At 42.7% G+C, this 13,901-nt stretch overlaps 1 protein-coding gene across 1 annotated transcript in view; it reads left to right on the top strand.

Annotated features, from left to right (window-relative positions):
- Positions 1 to 9,408, top strand: part of MOCOS (molybdenum cofactor sulfurase) — a 62,083-nt gene extending 52,675 nt beyond the window's left edge. Inside the window, exons 12-15 of the mRNA XM_023510165.1 lie at positions 22 to 28; positions 393 to 531; positions 6,573 to 6,677; positions 9,215 to 9,408. Of these exons, the coding sequence (XP_023365933.1) occupies positions 22 to 28; positions 393 to 531; positions 6,573 to 6,677; positions 9,215 to 9,367 (404 nt within the window). The 3' untranslated portion in view covers positions 9,368 to 9,408. The remainder of the gene's footprint in view (positions 1 to 21; positions 29 to 392; positions 532 to 6,572; positions 6,678 to 9,214) is intronic.
- Positions 9,409 to 13,901: the final 4,493 nt, after the last annotated feature.

The following is a 13,901-nucleotide window of genomic DNA, read 5'->3' as shown; positions in this document are numbered from 1 at the left end:
AAAGTTTTTGCTGTTTTTTAGGTCCTTGGTAATTAAGGCTGTTGCCAGGTATTTGAATGGCTTATACTGCCCAACCTTATAGAATTTAAGTTCACAGAAGTTCCAGTTCCTTCACTGGAGTCCTATTCACCTAGTTTCCAAAGTCCCTTGGCCTGCCTCTTGTGGGCCTCTCCCTGGAGGTAGGATTGTCTCCCAGGGGAGGCCATGATGGCTGTTTAGCAGTTGTGAGTCTCTTGGCCTTGCACTTGGGGTAATAGCTTGTTCTGACCATCCAGGCCTCATGAGTAGAGCCCATGAAGTCAGGCATTGTGTGCAGGTACATTGAATTATTACAGAAATACATTTATCCACCACCGTCCTGGAACTTACCCTTTTTGGTATGTTTTAAACAGTGACCAGAATGGAAAGGGGGAATTATTCCCAGTGAAAGATCTCATCTTGCGTTTTCGTGCCAATATTATTACCAATGGAATGAAGGCTTTTGAAGAAGAGAAATGGGACGAGATTTCAATTGGTTCCTTGCGTTTCCAGGTAAGTTTCAGGAAGTCCTAATATCCTTCCTCAGGGGTTGTCCTCAATCCCAGACCTGGATAGTGGCAGGTGGGAATCCCCCATCCCCTGTCTTTGTCTCTTACCCACAAAATCTTGGCAGATGTGACCTTAGCGTCTTGGGATACTACATGAGATGATCCATCCTTTACTCCCTAAGAGAGTGGCAGCAGTCACCTTCATGTAAGGAGCAGTGATTGTCCCCATACTAAAAGACAGCCTCAATGCTGTCATTGTATCTAGGCCTAAAATTCTGTTTTCTTCGAAAGCTTGTGTCCATGAGAGTGTCATCTTCCTGAAGCTTATTGAACTTTCTGGCTGTCTGGAGCTTGTCAAGGGTGACCCAGAAGCCTGATGGTGCTTAGTACCCATGGCCACTCCCCCTCCTGGAGGGCAGATTGTAGTCAGAGGCAAAGCCACCAGGATGTCCTGTTTCCTCAGGCTTTGGGTTCCCAAAACATTTGCTATGGACTTCAAAGATATGAGAAACAGGAGAAAAGTCTTAGGCTAAAGTCTGTACGTGGCCCTGTGAGATCGGTCTGTATGTGGCCCTGTAAGATCAGTCTTCAGAACCACTTCAGAACCTTTGTCCTGCCTGACATGTGGTTCCAGGGTTATGGATCAGATGTCACCTGCTTGGAAAAGATGTCCCTGACTTGCTGTGCATTTATACTCTGCAGGGTGCCTGCTCACTCCTTCAGCTCATACAAAGGTGGAAACCAAGTCCCTTTTGTTCCCTGCTCTACCCATAGGGCCTAGAAAAACCCTGGCCCAGAGTGAGTGCTCAATAAGCCATAGTTGAAGGGGTAGATGCACAGGAAGGTAAAGAGTACAGGGTAGAAGGGTGGGTCATCTGGCAGAGAATGTGCTCAGTCCTTCAATGGGGGCTGAAATTATTTTTATAATACAAATTAGGTAACTCTAATCCAAAAATCTGAAATCTGAAATGCTCCAAAAATCTAAAACTTATTGAATACCAACTTGACACACAAAGGAATTGTGCATCAGAGCATTTTGAATTTCAGATTTTCTGATCAGGGATGCACGCACGCGCGCACACGCACACAATGCAAATATGCCAAAATTTAAAAAAGTCCAAAATCCGAGCCACTCTGGTTCTAAGTACTTTGGATAAGAGATATTCAACCTATAGTAGTGTAATAGTGTTAAATAGTCAGTTTGCCAGGGGTGCAAACTGACTATTTGGGGGTTACCTATGTCCACGCTTTGCATTCAAAAGGAACACCCCTATAATATGCAGAAAAGTAGTAAATGTAATTTGAATCTTTATTAAAGAATTCCAGAGATCCAGGCTGAAGGGGATGCATTGCATGATACAACATAACGTCACAATGATCTTTTTTTTTATCTTTTAACTCCCAGACTCCCTTTGACCCTGGCAGCTACTCCACCTTGGAAAATAATCTCTTCTCTCTTCCCATATTCTCTGCCACAAACCTGGCTCTGGCACCTGCCCTCCTGCCACCCTCTCATCCCTCCATCTTTACTTACTCTTTTCTTCCTTACTTTATATCCCTGTGTCTCTGCCATGTTTTAAAACTCCTGCTCTTACGTATCTTCCCTGGCACAAAATAGACACTAAAATACCTGATTGGCAGGTAGAGAGAGGGAGGGAGGAAAAAAGGAAGAAAACAAAAAAGAAAAAGGAGGGAGGGGAAGAGAACTAGAACTATTATTTGGGTCACTGTTCTAAAACTACAACTAATGAAAGTTAAAATATGCATGCCTTTTGACTCCATAGTTTCACTTGTAGAAAGCTATCCCATTAAAAAATACTTATATAAGTATGCAAAAATATATACATGTATTACAGATTTACTTATTGCAGCATTTTATAATTATGAAAAATTGGGAAATATCCTAAATAGCTACCATAAGAGATTGGTTCAATAAATTATGCCATCCCTATACGATATAGTCCAGGGCAGGCATTAAAAAGTATAAATATGGTTAATATCATGTCATTCAAAAAAGTAAATCCTTAATAGATGTTTGTTGAGATAGCACTCATCTCTGAAGCAGATGAAATGAACCTGGCACGTCTCTTTATGCAAAGAAATTTTTTACTAGGTATTATTAAGTTATAAATACTTTTACCTCTATTGGCTTTATAATCTCATATTTGGAGATAGATCTTTTTTAAAAAATTCCAAATAGAATGGAGAGCTATGTGAATTGGGCTTTTATTGTAAAATTACTGCTGACTGCAAAGCATTAGAAACTATTTACACGGCTTCAAAGGAGAAGAATGAATTGTCTCAACCCACCGAAAAGCCAAGTCATCCACCGTGAAAACTGTAAAACTTGAGGATGAGGTGGCTTTCCATGCGATGTGGAAGGCTGTCCATTCTGTGCTGTGGAGTAATTGGAAAAGAAAGAACTCTGGCCAGGTGCAGTGGCTAACATCTGTAGTCCCACAAATTTGGGAGGCCAAGATGGGAGGATCATTTGAACCCAGGAGTTCGAGGTTTCAATGAGCTATAATCATGCCACTGTGCTCCAGCCTAAAAAAATAATAATAAAATAAACCTAAGTGGGTGCTCAGATGTCAGTGAGTGTGTTTACACAGGTGCACGTGTACAGTTAGTTATACGTCACAGTCTGAGATGGTCTTTGGCCACATAGCAGCTCTTGTCTGTGTGGATGGGAAGGGGACCACTGCCTAGTACTTTCTCTTTTAATTTTTCAAGCTTCTGCATTGTTTGAATTTTTTAAAAAATAATTTATACTAGAAAATAACTTTTTAGAGTACCAATTGATAAAAGTACCAGAAAGAAAAAACTTAGGAATGACAACATTTTAAGAAAATTGTTGTGGCCAGGTACGGTGGCTCATGCCTGAATCCCAGCACTCTGGGAAGTTAAGGTGGGTGGATTGCTTGAGCTTAGCAGTTCAAGACCAGCCTGAGAAAGAACGAGACCCCATCTCTAAAAATAGCCGGGTGTGGTGCGTGCCTGTAGTCCCAACTACTTGGGAGGCTGAGGCAAGAGGATTACTTGGGCCTAAGAGTTTTAGATTGTTGTGAGCTATGATGCCAAAATACTCTACTGAGGGCAACAGAGTAAGACTATATGTATATATAAAAAAATGAAAGAATAAAAGAAAGAAAACTATTTTCTTTTTATTGGTATTTGAAGAGAGTTTCTGGAAAATGTTCCTCCTTCTGCCAGTTTGAGAAACTGTTTTAGGAGGAAGTTTTCTTTTCTTTTCTTTTTTTTTTTTTCTTTTTTGAGACAGAGTCTCAAGCTGTCACCCTGGGTAGAGTGCCATGGTGTCACAGCTCACAGCAACCTCCAACTCTTGGGCTTAAGTGATTCTCTTGCCTCAGCTTCCCCAGTAGCTGGGAGTACAGGCATCTGCCACAATGCCCAGCTCTTTTTTGGTTGTAGTTGTCATTGTTGTTTGGCAGGCCCAGGCTGGATTTGAACCCACCAGCTCCAGTGTATGTGGCTGGTGCCTTAGCCTCTTGAGCTACAGGTGCTGAGCCAGGACGGATTTTTCCCCCCAGTGGCAGGTATTATTTATTAAGCAGCAGCTGGAGCCTGGGGCTGGGGATGGGGCTGGTGTGGCTGCTGGGCCCTGGTGTCCTTTCTGTAGTAGATGGGCTCAGGGGATTGGCCACTTTCAGGCTGAGAAGGTAAATGGGTTCTGTGCACTGAGAGCCCCACTGGCTCTTTGAGAGCATAGGGCTGTGATCTCACAGAGACCTCAACCCATCACAGGGGTCCTTGTACATAACAGTGAGAGTTTCCACTTCCAAGCACAACTGAATGTCAGGCCTCCGCTTGACATCCCTGAAACAGTATCTGGAATCTTTATCAAATCCTGCTAAAGGAGGTTGATGAGGAAATGAGGCCCGGAGGTGGTCATCGGTCTGCTGAAACCTGGGTAGAAGTCCCTTCCAGCACACTCTGACTGCATATGTGGTCTAGGGATCTTGACTTTGGTACCGTGGGGGGTTTATGTTTCCAGTGGTTTAATGTCCAATAAATGTGAATGTCAACCTTAAAATCAGAGAAAATTATCTTCCAGCATGATGAATTTATTCAAGAGTAACCAAAAAGGATTATAAACCAGGATGCCCAACTATGGCAAGCCACAGATACATCCAAAGAGGAGAGGGTAAGGGGAAGCTTTTATTGGCAAAAAGAAACTGTTCACACAAGCTGCTTGGAAACAGTTCATTGGTATTGGAGGCTCAAAACCAGACTTGGCATCAGTTCGCGAGTGGAAGTGCTGTTACTGGGCAAGCGCTCTTTTGAGAGCATCTTATCTGAGTTGCTGCAGCCCCAAAGAATGTCTAGTGATAAACCTGGTATAAAAATATGTGCATATGTGCAAAATGTAGGTCATGAGCGTGAAGGACAAGGAGGAATTTCTTGCTGGGTTATTTTAGAAAGTCCTTGAGACGGTTCTTATCTGAAACACGCAAGTGTGAGCCCTCCTCCTTCCTGCTTTCTTGGCTCCAGTTCGTTTGGGTCTGACAGGAGAGATTTCATCCTGGTATCTGTAACTGTCACACATGTAAGAGGAACAGGCCCAGACACATCCCGATTAGGGGAGTGTTTCTAATTTCAGTGCATAATTTGCATTTGCCCATGAGTGAGCCTAGGAGAAAATGGTTATAAGAAAATCAAGGACTTTTGTACTTTTTACACATACAGTGAAAGAAGCATCAGTCACCACTGAGCTGCAGATTTTCCTTTTTTATGTTTACATTTGTGTGTGTGTGGGGGGAATTTCTCATTATAAAAGCAATAAACTTGGGCAGTGCCTGTGGCTCAGGGTAGGGTGCCAGCCCCATATACTAGGACTGGCAGGTTCAAACCTGGCCCTGGCCAAACTGCAACAAAAAAATAGCTTGGCGCTGTGGCGGGCACCTATAGTCCCAGCTACTTGGGAGGCTGAGGCAAGAGAATCACCTAAGCCCAGGAGTTGGAGGTTGCTGTGAGCTGTGACACCACAGTAGACCACCTGGTGTAGAATTTCCTCCAGACAGTATGACCTATGTTGAGAAACTGTATATCATTTTACATGTTATATGTATGTGGTGTGAACATATGAACATAGACACACATGTATAAAAATACATATATAATTTTTTCTGCTTATTTCAATTATGCAAATATAATTTTCTTCCTCCTTCCTCCTTTGACTTCAAGGCCTTTTAGATTGATTTTAATATTTGCATGATATACATTTTATAAATGTGGCGTGGTTTGCTTAACCACTTCTCCTGTGATATTTAAGATGTTATCAAGTTTTCCCTACTATATATAATAGGAGTGCAAGTCATTGCCCATGACTCTGTGTATGGACTTCTGGTTCTTTTCCCTTTTTTTTTTTTTGAGGCAGAATCTCACTTTTGCTGTTGGTAGAGTGCCATGGCATTGTATCTCACAGCAACGTCAAACTCTTGGGCTTAAGTGATCCTCTTGCCTCAGCCTCTCAAGTAACTGCGAGTACAGGCGCCCACCACAATGCCCTGCTATTTTAGGGGAGACAAGGTCTTGCTCTTGCTCAGGCTGGTCTTGAACTCCAGAGCTCAGATAGTACCCTCACCTCAGCCTCCCAAAGTGCTGGGATTGCAGGTATGCGCCACCATGCCTGGCCTCCGGTTCCTTTCTTATGTTACATTTGTGGCTGTGAATTTGCTGGGCCTAAGGACACATGAAAGTTCTTTCTGATGACTTTCTCACAGAGGCTCAGCCCTGGTTCTGTGGCTGCTTCTCTTTTCCCAATCTGTCCCCCCATTCTCTGCATGCTTTGCTTCTCCAAATCCATTTCCCCCCATTCCTTGAAAGCCATCAAGAGTCTCAGCTATGCTTTTCTTTCTTTACAAAGCAGTGACACAGTAGAGTAGCGTTTCTGTTGAGAAACAAAAGGGGATGATTCCTTAGCAGTCACAGTGACAAGGTACCATTTTTGTGGTCCCTCCTTGTGAAGTGGGAAGGTCAGGTCAGTTTCATGGTAACACGGTCTTTTCCTGTCTTACCTGCCAGGTTATGGGGCCTTGTCACAGATGTCAGATGATTTGCATTGATCAGCAAACTAGCCAGCGGAACCAAGATGTCTTTCAAACACTTTCTGAGAGTCGCAAGAGAAAGGTAAGCATGAGCGTAAACATGACTCCCAGGTTTAAGACCCTGGTGCATTACTGATGTTGGAACTGTACCCATAACGGTACTGAGTCATTTCTGAAAGTGGAGAGTTTACTGCACAATCTAAAGCCAATAAGCTAAGATAAGGTTCTGACCTTGTTCCTGGTTCCATCTTATTTTTCCTTTTCATCCTATTCCTCACTTTTTCTTTTATTACACGCATTTTTTAATACTCTCTAATCTTATTGAAGAGATATGAGGTATAAAAAATAAATAAATGAAGTAATTCCACTGTCTTATTATTTTCTTCACTGCAGGGCTCTCATGAAGAGTAAAATTCCTTCTAGGGACTAGAATAACTGCACAGAGTCAGTCAGTTTCATTAAACCAAGCCTACAAGTTCACCTTCTTGAAGTTAAAATTACCAAATGTTGTTATGGGTTCCAAGTTATGAAAACTGAACTCCTCGTATGTTAATTCCTTGCAAAGATTTATTTTCACATTCATACTTTCCATGAGGACTTTTTGTTTGCAAAGGATTCCAGAAAGCCAAGTAAGCAGTCAGGCTCATAGAACGATTTTTGAAAATTAGCAGTGGCCAGGTGCAGTGGCTCATGCCTATAATCCTAGCACTCTGGGAGGCTGAGATGAGTGAAGTGCTTGAGCTCAGGAGTTTAAGAATAGCCTGAGCAAGAGTGGGACTCTGTTTTTTCTAAAAATAGGAAAACTAGCTGAGCATCATAGTGGGTGCTTGTACTCCCAGCTCCTTGGGAGGCTGAGGCAAGAGAATCATTTGAGACCAAAAGTTTGAGGTTGCTTTGAGCTATGATGCCACCACAGCACTCTCTCCAGGATGAAAGAACGAGGTGCTATCTAAAAAAAAAAACCCACCAAAAACAGAACAACAAACAAAATAAAACAAACAGAAAAAGAAAGAAAACAGAATTAATGCAAACATTTAATCTATTTCCAATAATAAATTGGCAGGTTAATTTCATGTAAAATGTTCTGCATTATTTACTGAGTTTCTTCAAAAGCAGAGTTTTGTTTTACAGTATTTGATTTACATAGGTCTTTGTACGGATAGGTGTGGTCTACAGAGGCATTGCATTCGACTGTTGTACTAACATGTCTTGGGATGCAGGCCATGTTGACTAGCAGTGTGGGGACCTTGAGCCTGTTCCCGGCAGGTTGCCAGAAGAAGGGTTGGATGGGCACAAATACTGTGGTTCATGAGAGTAGCACTTCTCAGTATCACTGAAGTTCTCATGTGCACAAATCTTTCCTTATTAAATTTTAGATTTACAGAAAAGTTGCAAAAAGAGTGCAGAGTTATCATATACTCATTACCCACATATGCATAATATTGGGCCTGCAATATTAGAGGACCAACAGTTATCATAGGAACTAACAGATCTGGGAGTACATTAATTTTTCCAAAGGGTTTTTTTTTTTTTTAGACAGAGTCTCCCTTTGTTGCCCTCTGTAGAGTACTATGGCATCACAGCTTAAAGCGACCTCAAACTCTTGGGCTCAGTCTCAGATTCTCTGAGTGATTCTCTTGCCTCAGCCTCCTAAGTACCTGGGACTACAGGCACCCATCACAATGCCCAGCTACTTTTTTTTTATTGTAATTGTCATTGTTGTTTTTTAGCAGATCCAGGCCAAGTTTGAACCTGCCAGGCCCTGTGTATGTGGCTGGTGCCCTAACCACTGAGCACAGGCACTGAACCTTCCAAAGGGTTCTGAATGGTTCACTTGCATTGATGGCTGGCCTTGAGCACACTTATGTAACTCTTCATTTTGGACCTTCCATCTTTATTCAGGAGAATTTGAAGAAATTAACTTACATCACTTGTTCTCAAGGAAAATGCAGAATTTTCATGTGATTTTCCCAAATAACTTTTACATCAGAGAACAGAAAGGAAATTAGCTTGGTAGTGGTCAGAGGCTGAGAGTAGGAAGAAGGTTCACCTGTGGGAAGCTCAGAGTATATGGGAAAGAGATAAAAAGAACGTGCTCACATGTTTGATGAGGAGGGAAGCAGAGGGGGTGGGAAAATTCACACTTAGTGGCTATAATGCACATTATTTGGGGGATGGACACAATATAACCTTGACTCAGACTGTACAGAAGTAATTCTCATAACCAAAACATTTGTATCCTATAACATTCTGAAATAAAATAGATTTTAAAACAATTTATAAAAAGAACATGCAAGAAAGAGATGTGGGGTGACGGCAGGGGGGACACTTTGGAACAGCGGTTCTCAACCTGTGGGTTTCAACCCACAGGAACTGTATTAAAGGGCTGAGGCATTAGGAAGGTTGAGAACCACTGCTTTAGAATGAGAACCTTTGGTGTCTGAAATTAGGATTCTTCTCTTGTCCTACTGTATTTTATATAAAAGAGAGGAGGTCTGTCCCAGAACATGTCTTTAAAGATCTGACTTCATTTTAGTTAAACATCACTATTTACAGAGTTACCTTAACTGCTAAAATAATCTAGCTTTTCTGTCGTTGCTGCTGTCGATTCCTTCACAGGTGAACTTTGGCGTGTACCTGACGCATGTGTCTTTGGATTCGTCTTCTCCATGTTTCCTATCTGTGGGATCTCGGGTGCTCCCTGTGTTGAAAGAGAACCTGGAATGCCATAACATACCTGCTTCCGAGAAACACCAAGATGTTATCTCTTAACATTTTTTCCTAGCATGCATTAAAGTTTTCTTGTACATTTATCTCTGTTATCATTAAGAGTTGGTTTGACAGTGGGGAATGCTTTCCCCCGCCTCCCTCTGCCATTGACAACTCACTCTGCACGTTTGCACCCGCTGCGCTCACAGAGCAGTTCTGAGGCCTCAGGACTGAATCCTGTGCTCACACTCAGCGCGGCTCCCTATGCATTTGAAATGTGATCGCTTGTAATCAGATGGAATTTTTAAGCCCCTATTTTGCCATTTTCCCACACTGTTGATTGGTCTTTAGAAAGAATCATTAGGTTCTTTCCAACCCTTTGGCTGAGGAAAGGAGTTTGTGCCCCCCTATCTCTAGATTATGAGAAGGTGCCCCTGTCCTCCCATGTACATGGTAGGGGTAGGTTTGTGGTCAGGGGCCCAGAGGGTGACTGATGACCCCATTCCTAGAGGGGAGTTTTAACCAGGATATTTCTGTTCTGAGCAAAGGCACCATCCAGCAACCTTTTCTATTTACATGTTCTGAGTACGGACAACAGCAGTCTGTCTTTCTGGATATTTCCTTCATAGTCTGTTTAGCTAGGGGAGAGGTTCTCTTCTGCATGGCTTAGCATAAGTGCCACTCCCCTTTTAAAGAGGGTGATGGTGCTGCCTCCTCCCCCCTGAGACTCCACCTCACCTCCTCCTCAGCCTTGTGGGATGGAGAAGGGCGGGCAATGATCCTTTTCTCCTGTTAAAAGACATCTGTTCAGATTTTTCTTTCAAGCAAAAATTGCTTTTCATTCACTATGTACCAAACATGTTCTAAGGGTTAGAGAAATGAAGAAAATTGAACCTGCATTTATGGATCTCCCCATAGAGACAGCACCAAGAGGGGAAAGACAGACCAGGGGATGGTCAAGTGTGATACGGCATGTTTAAGAAACAAGCTGGTTTGTGGATGCATCATTTGGGGTTTAAGTGTCCAGGAGATATCCTTTGGTCAGAAGATTTGAGTGGGTTCAAAAATACACTGAAATATTCCCAGATATCAGTCGCTGATGTTGCTGTGTCCTTGAGGCTGAGACAGATGGCTTGCATTCCATGTCATGCAGGACTAAACAAATTTAGAATCTGGCTGTCAGGCCGGGCGTGGTGGTTCACACCTATAATCCCAGCACTCTGGCAGGCTGAGGTGGGTGATTGCCTGAGCTCAGGAGTTCAAGACAAACCTGAACAAGAGTGAGACCCAGTCTCTAAAAAGCCAGGCATTGTGGTGGTGCCTGTAGTCCCAGCTACCTGGGATGCAAGAGAATCACTTGAACCCGAGAGTTTGAGGTTGTTGTGAGCTAAGATGCCACGGTACGCTACCGAGGGTGACCAAGAGACTCTGTCTCCAAGAAAAAAAAAGGCACCTGTCTCTACACATTCCATATTTGGTCTCATCTATGTGAAAATAGAATAGAAAATGGTTAGAAACCCCCCTTGGCCAGTGCGATAAGTGCTGAAAGTGAGTGCTGGGTGCTCTGGGGAAGTTTCCGAAAGGAGGAGATTCTGGAAGGGGAAGGGGCAGGAGAAGGTCATTTTATTTTATTTTATTTATTTATTTATTTATTTATTTATTTATTTTTGAGACAGAGCCTCAAGCTGTCCCCCTGGGCAGAGTGCCGTGGCATTACAGCTCACAGCAACCTCCAACTCCTGGGCTCAAGTGAGTCTCCTGCCTCCGCCTCCCAAGTAGCTGGGACCACAGGCGCCCGCCACAACGCCCGGCTATTTTTTGGTTGCAGCTGTCATTGTTGTTTGGCGGGTCCAGGCTGGGGATTCGAACCCGCCACCTTAGGTGTACGTGGCTGGCGCCTTAGCCGGTTGAGCTATAGGTGCCGAGCCGAGAAGGTCATTTTAGAGGGAGGCAGAGGCATGGGTGTGAGAGGTGGTGCTGCATGACGAGCTTTCACGTTACTGGGCTTTCCTGTGCTGAGAAGGGCTGATGAAAAACCCAACTGTTAAGAATCAAAGATTAATGGGGCAAGTTATCTATAAACTAGTGAAATTAAACCCGAGAAGAATCAAGACCGACAGAACAATAACAAGCCAGAATGAGAAGTGTCATGTAAGACGCTGGCGCAGTAGACGAAGGCACAAAGTCAGAGGAATCCACAAGAGGAGGGGTCCTGAGCAGAGGAGGCCGTGATGCAACGAGACCGTGATGATTGGTGCAGGGGCCAGGGCTGACCTATGTCATGCATAACAAGCTCTCTCTTCCTTAGAAGACAAGAGGAACAGAGTTTAACACTGAGTTGACATGGAGCCAGAGGAAAACAATTACACAGCTTGGAGGGCTCCTTGTGCGTACTGGGCCCATACTCACTTTATCTGAGGTTGTCTACATAAACCCCGAGAATTGTGTTTTTAGCTTCATTTTGCCGAGGAGAAAAGGGAGATTCAAAGAGTTTAAGTGACTTTCCCTAATCTACCCTGCACCTGGTAACCTGGACCTGGACCTGTACCCAAGGTTATCTCTAACCATCAATATCTCTAACTCCAAAAGGGTAGAAGGTGACTTGAGCTCCCAGTTACTGTTGGTTCTGCTATTCCTCTATTCAACTCCCAGAAACTGCACCCAAGCTCCATTGGCCTTATCCCCAACTAAGTAAGTTTCTCATCTAATCTAAATTATATGCAGATTTAAAATGATCAAAACTCATTTCTTAAAAACAAATATACCTATGATTAATATGAGATTGAAGTTCCAGAAGAACTGTCCAGGAGTACCAATGGATTAGTTCCTGAAAAAGCATAATAATGATAATTACTGGAGTCCACGGGAGAATGTGGATGCCTGTTTTCCTTTGTGTCACCCTTCCTTTTCCAGGTAATCTGGGCATAAACTTTGGGAAGTGCAGTGTGCCCTCAGCCCATCCTCTCACGGTTTTACATATCCCCAGGAATCATTTACTATACCTTCTACATTCTCTTTTTCCAAGTCTCAACTCCGTCTCACCTTGCCTTCCTTGGATCATTTTCTGTTCTCTATTTTTTATTTTATTTATTTGTTTGTTTATTTATTCACTATGTTGTCCTTGGTAAAGTGCTATGGTGTCACAGCTCACAGCAACCTCAAATGATTCTCTTAAATGATTAAATGATTGGCCTTAAATGATTCTCTTGCCTCAGCCTCCCAAGTAGCTGAGGCACCCGCCATAACACTTGGCTTTTTTTTTTTGTGGCTGCAGTTATCTTTGCTGTTTTAGCAGGCTGGGGCCAGGTTCGAACCTGCCAGCCTTGGTGTATGTGGCTGGCGCCCTACCCTACTGAGCTACAGGCACCGCCTGTTCTCTATTCTATTGCTATATTGCCTAATTTAAAAAAAGAACTCAATTTCCCTTAATGCCTATTAAGCATCCCTAACAAAAAACTACTTTAGATAGCCTTCTATTGGCTAAGGCTAAGTGGCACATGTTGGACATCTGTCCTGAAGGTCATAGAGGCCCTGCACAGAGAATTTCCTGCTGCCCAGGGTCCCCTTCAGGCCTCAGTTGATGCCATTATTTTGAGCCTTGTGGTAGGCAGGATAAGGACCCTCCAAATTTATCTACATCTCAATTCTCAGGATGAATGAATATGTTACCTAACGTGGCAAAAGTATTTTGCAGATGTGATTATGTTAAGGATCACACAGTCCTCATAAGAGGGAGACAAGAGAGTCAGAGTTGGAGAAGGAGATTTGACAACAGAAGCAAAGGTCTGAGGGATGGGATGGGATGTGGTTACTTGAGCCAAGGAATGCAGAAGCTGGAAAAGGTAAGGAAGGAGCAGATTCTCCCAGAGAGCCTCCAGCAGGAACACAGCCCTGTCAACTCCTTCATTTTAGCTCCGTTTTGGACCTCTGATTTCCAGAATTGTAATATATTTGTACTGTTCTAGGCCACTAGGTTTGTCAGCTTGTATTAATTTCTTCCATGAGCAATAAGAAACTAATACAGTTCTCTTTTACCTTTTAATTGTCTTAAACTTTTACCATTCTATTTCTCTCAAATTCCTAAATCCTCACCTCCCTTTCCCCAAGGTTGCCAGAAAGGAATTTAAGATTCCTGTCACTTTGTCCTTCGGAGAAATTTACTATCACCCACTTCCCCACCCCCAGCTTTATTGAGGTTTAATTGACAAACATGTTCCACCCTTGTTGAGATCAGGTTAAAAGACTTAAACATGGAAAACAATACTTTAGGGTACAAGTGAATCTTTCTAAAAAGCAGAGTATGAATGTCTTAATAACTAAGAAAATGACATGAAGGCTACGTTAACCAGTTTGATGAGAGTATTTCAAATTGTATATGAAAACAGCACACTGTACCCTGTGATTGCATTAGTGTACACAGCTATCATTTAATAAAAAAAATTAAAAACAAACAAACAAACAAAAAAAGAAAACAATACTTTAAATGTTTGGAAGAAAGTATCGGAGTATATCTTATATGACCTTAGGATGGGAAGAGATTTCTTTCTTTCTTTTTTTTTTTTTTTTTTATTGAATGGTAACTGTGTACATTGATGCA

This window comes from Otolemur garnettii, unplaced genomic scaffold (genome assembly GCF_000181295.1).
Source record: "Otolemur garnettii isolate 467f Iridium unplaced genomic scaffold, OtoGar3 scaffold00012, whole genome shotgun sequence".
In the NCBI taxonomy this organism is placed as follows: Eukaryota; Metazoa; Chordata; class Mammalia; order Primates; family Galagidae; genus Otolemur; species Otolemur garnettii.
Note: the sequence above shows the minus strand (reverse complement) of the source record. Positions and strands in the feature narration are given on the sequence as shown.